A 1,629-nucleotide genomic window follows, 5' to 3' on the forward strand; every position below is an offset into this window, starting at 1 on the left:
TGACACCATCAAGGACCCCCCAAATGTCCCATGAGTCACAGGGTGACATCATTCCATTGTGAAACTCCCCGCCCTGGGGGAGGTACTGAGCATTCCCTGCTGAACCTGAGCATATAAAGCCTTTGGGCTTGGGGACTTCTGGCACTACTCAACAGATCYRVAGGAGGAGYAGAACTCCAACAGGACTGTGACCACTGCTTTCCACCAGACTGTGAACATCACTTTGACAAGACTGTGACCACCACTCTGACCATCAGGTTTTGATTTTCCTTTTGCTTTTTGTGCAGGGGGACCACTTGGTTCTCAGCACAGGAACTAATGAGCACTGCTCTGCTCCTGTCCCAGGGTGCCTGGCTATACTCTGCCTTTGTGGGTTAATCAGTGTGATTGTATTTCTCGTTTTCTCTTTGGTGAATTGTAACTCCCACTCCCACTGTCTCTTGGGGCAGTTCAGTGGAGTTATTTTCTTCTGCCAGTTAAAGCCAGCACAGTGTTTTAGAGGCTTTTTGCAGTTGTGATACACCTGGTGACTTCTAGAGATGGAACTGGGCAAGAAGAACCCCCAACCCAGCATGCTCACACCTTGTTTTTCCCTCCAAACCAGCATTTCCCATTCCCAAACATTGGCTGCATGGACGAGAGGCCTACAAAGAAGAGGAAGATGTCCCAGGACCCTCAGGCAGGTGAGGAGGAATTCACCGCTCCTTTCCCCTCTCTCCTGCTCCATCTCCCAGCCCAGCATCGTCCCCGGCTGCAGGACAACTCCGCTGCTGACACCGTCCTGCTGGTGATGGATTGGGGGGATCTCCTTCCCCTTCCCTCTGGCACAGAGGCAAATCCCATCCTCTCCTTGTCCTTCTTCCCCCATACAATGAGCTGAGGATGGAGACCAAGGAGGACAAACACCCCCAGCAGAACCTCATGGAAGAGGCCATTTTGACAGACTGTACGGTGCCAGAATCTAATGAGAAGGAAAAGCCCCAGATATCCCACAAAAAGAGGGGCTCCAAACCCAGCCCAGGATGCTCTGAGGGGGAAAGACCCACCCAGTGCCAGGAAGGCACCCAGAGCTTCAGCCAGGGCTTGCAGCTGGGGGTCCATGAGCAGCTTCACGCTGGGGAGAAGCCCTGCGAGTGTGGGGAATGTGGAAAGAGCTTCAGAGACAGCTTTGCACTGAAGCGCCACCAGCGCATTCACACCAGAGAGAGGCCTTATGAGTGTGGGGAATGTGGAAAGAGGTTCAGACAGAGCTCCCACCTCATTGTCCACCAGCAGATCCACACTGAGGAGAGGCTCTACGAGTGTGGGGAATGTAGAAGGCCTTCAGAGACAGGTCCAGCCTGGTCATTCACCAGCGGATCCACACTGGGGAGAGGAGCTATGAATGTTCTAAATGTGGGAAGAGGTTTCAGAGCAGCTCCAATCTCCTCCTGCATCAGCAGATTCACACGGATGAGAGGCCCTTCCGCTGCTCCGACTGTGGGAAGGGCTTCAAGCAAAACTCCCACCTCGTTACCCACCAGCGCATCCACACTGGGGAGAGGCCCTATGAGTGTTCCCAGTGTGGGAAGAGCTTCTCCAGCAGCTCTGGCTTGACTGAACACAAACGGAGGCACCGGTGAGGGATGC

General features: G+C 54.0%; 1 protein-coding gene across 1 annotated transcript; it reads left to right on the top strand.

The window, feature by feature from the left end:
• The first annotated feature begins 631 nt into the window (after positions 1-631).
• On the top strand, positions 632-1,622 carry LOC130588276 (zinc finger protein 239-like). Its single transcript, XM_057389215.1, is given in 3 exon segments — positions 632-683; positions 869-1,312; positions 1,315-1,622. Coding segments are annotated over 3 exon segments (804 nt in total).
• The last annotated feature ends 7 nt before the right edge of the window (positions 1,623-1,629 follow it).

Source organism: Malurus melanocephalus, unplaced genomic scaffold (assembly GCF_030028575.1).
Source record: "Malurus melanocephalus ecotype Western Australia unplaced genomic scaffold, MMel_1.1 scaffold_4053, whole genome shotgun sequence".
Classification (NCBI taxonomy): Eukaryota; Metazoa; Chordata; class Aves; order Passeriformes; family Maluridae; genus Malurus; species Malurus melanocephalus.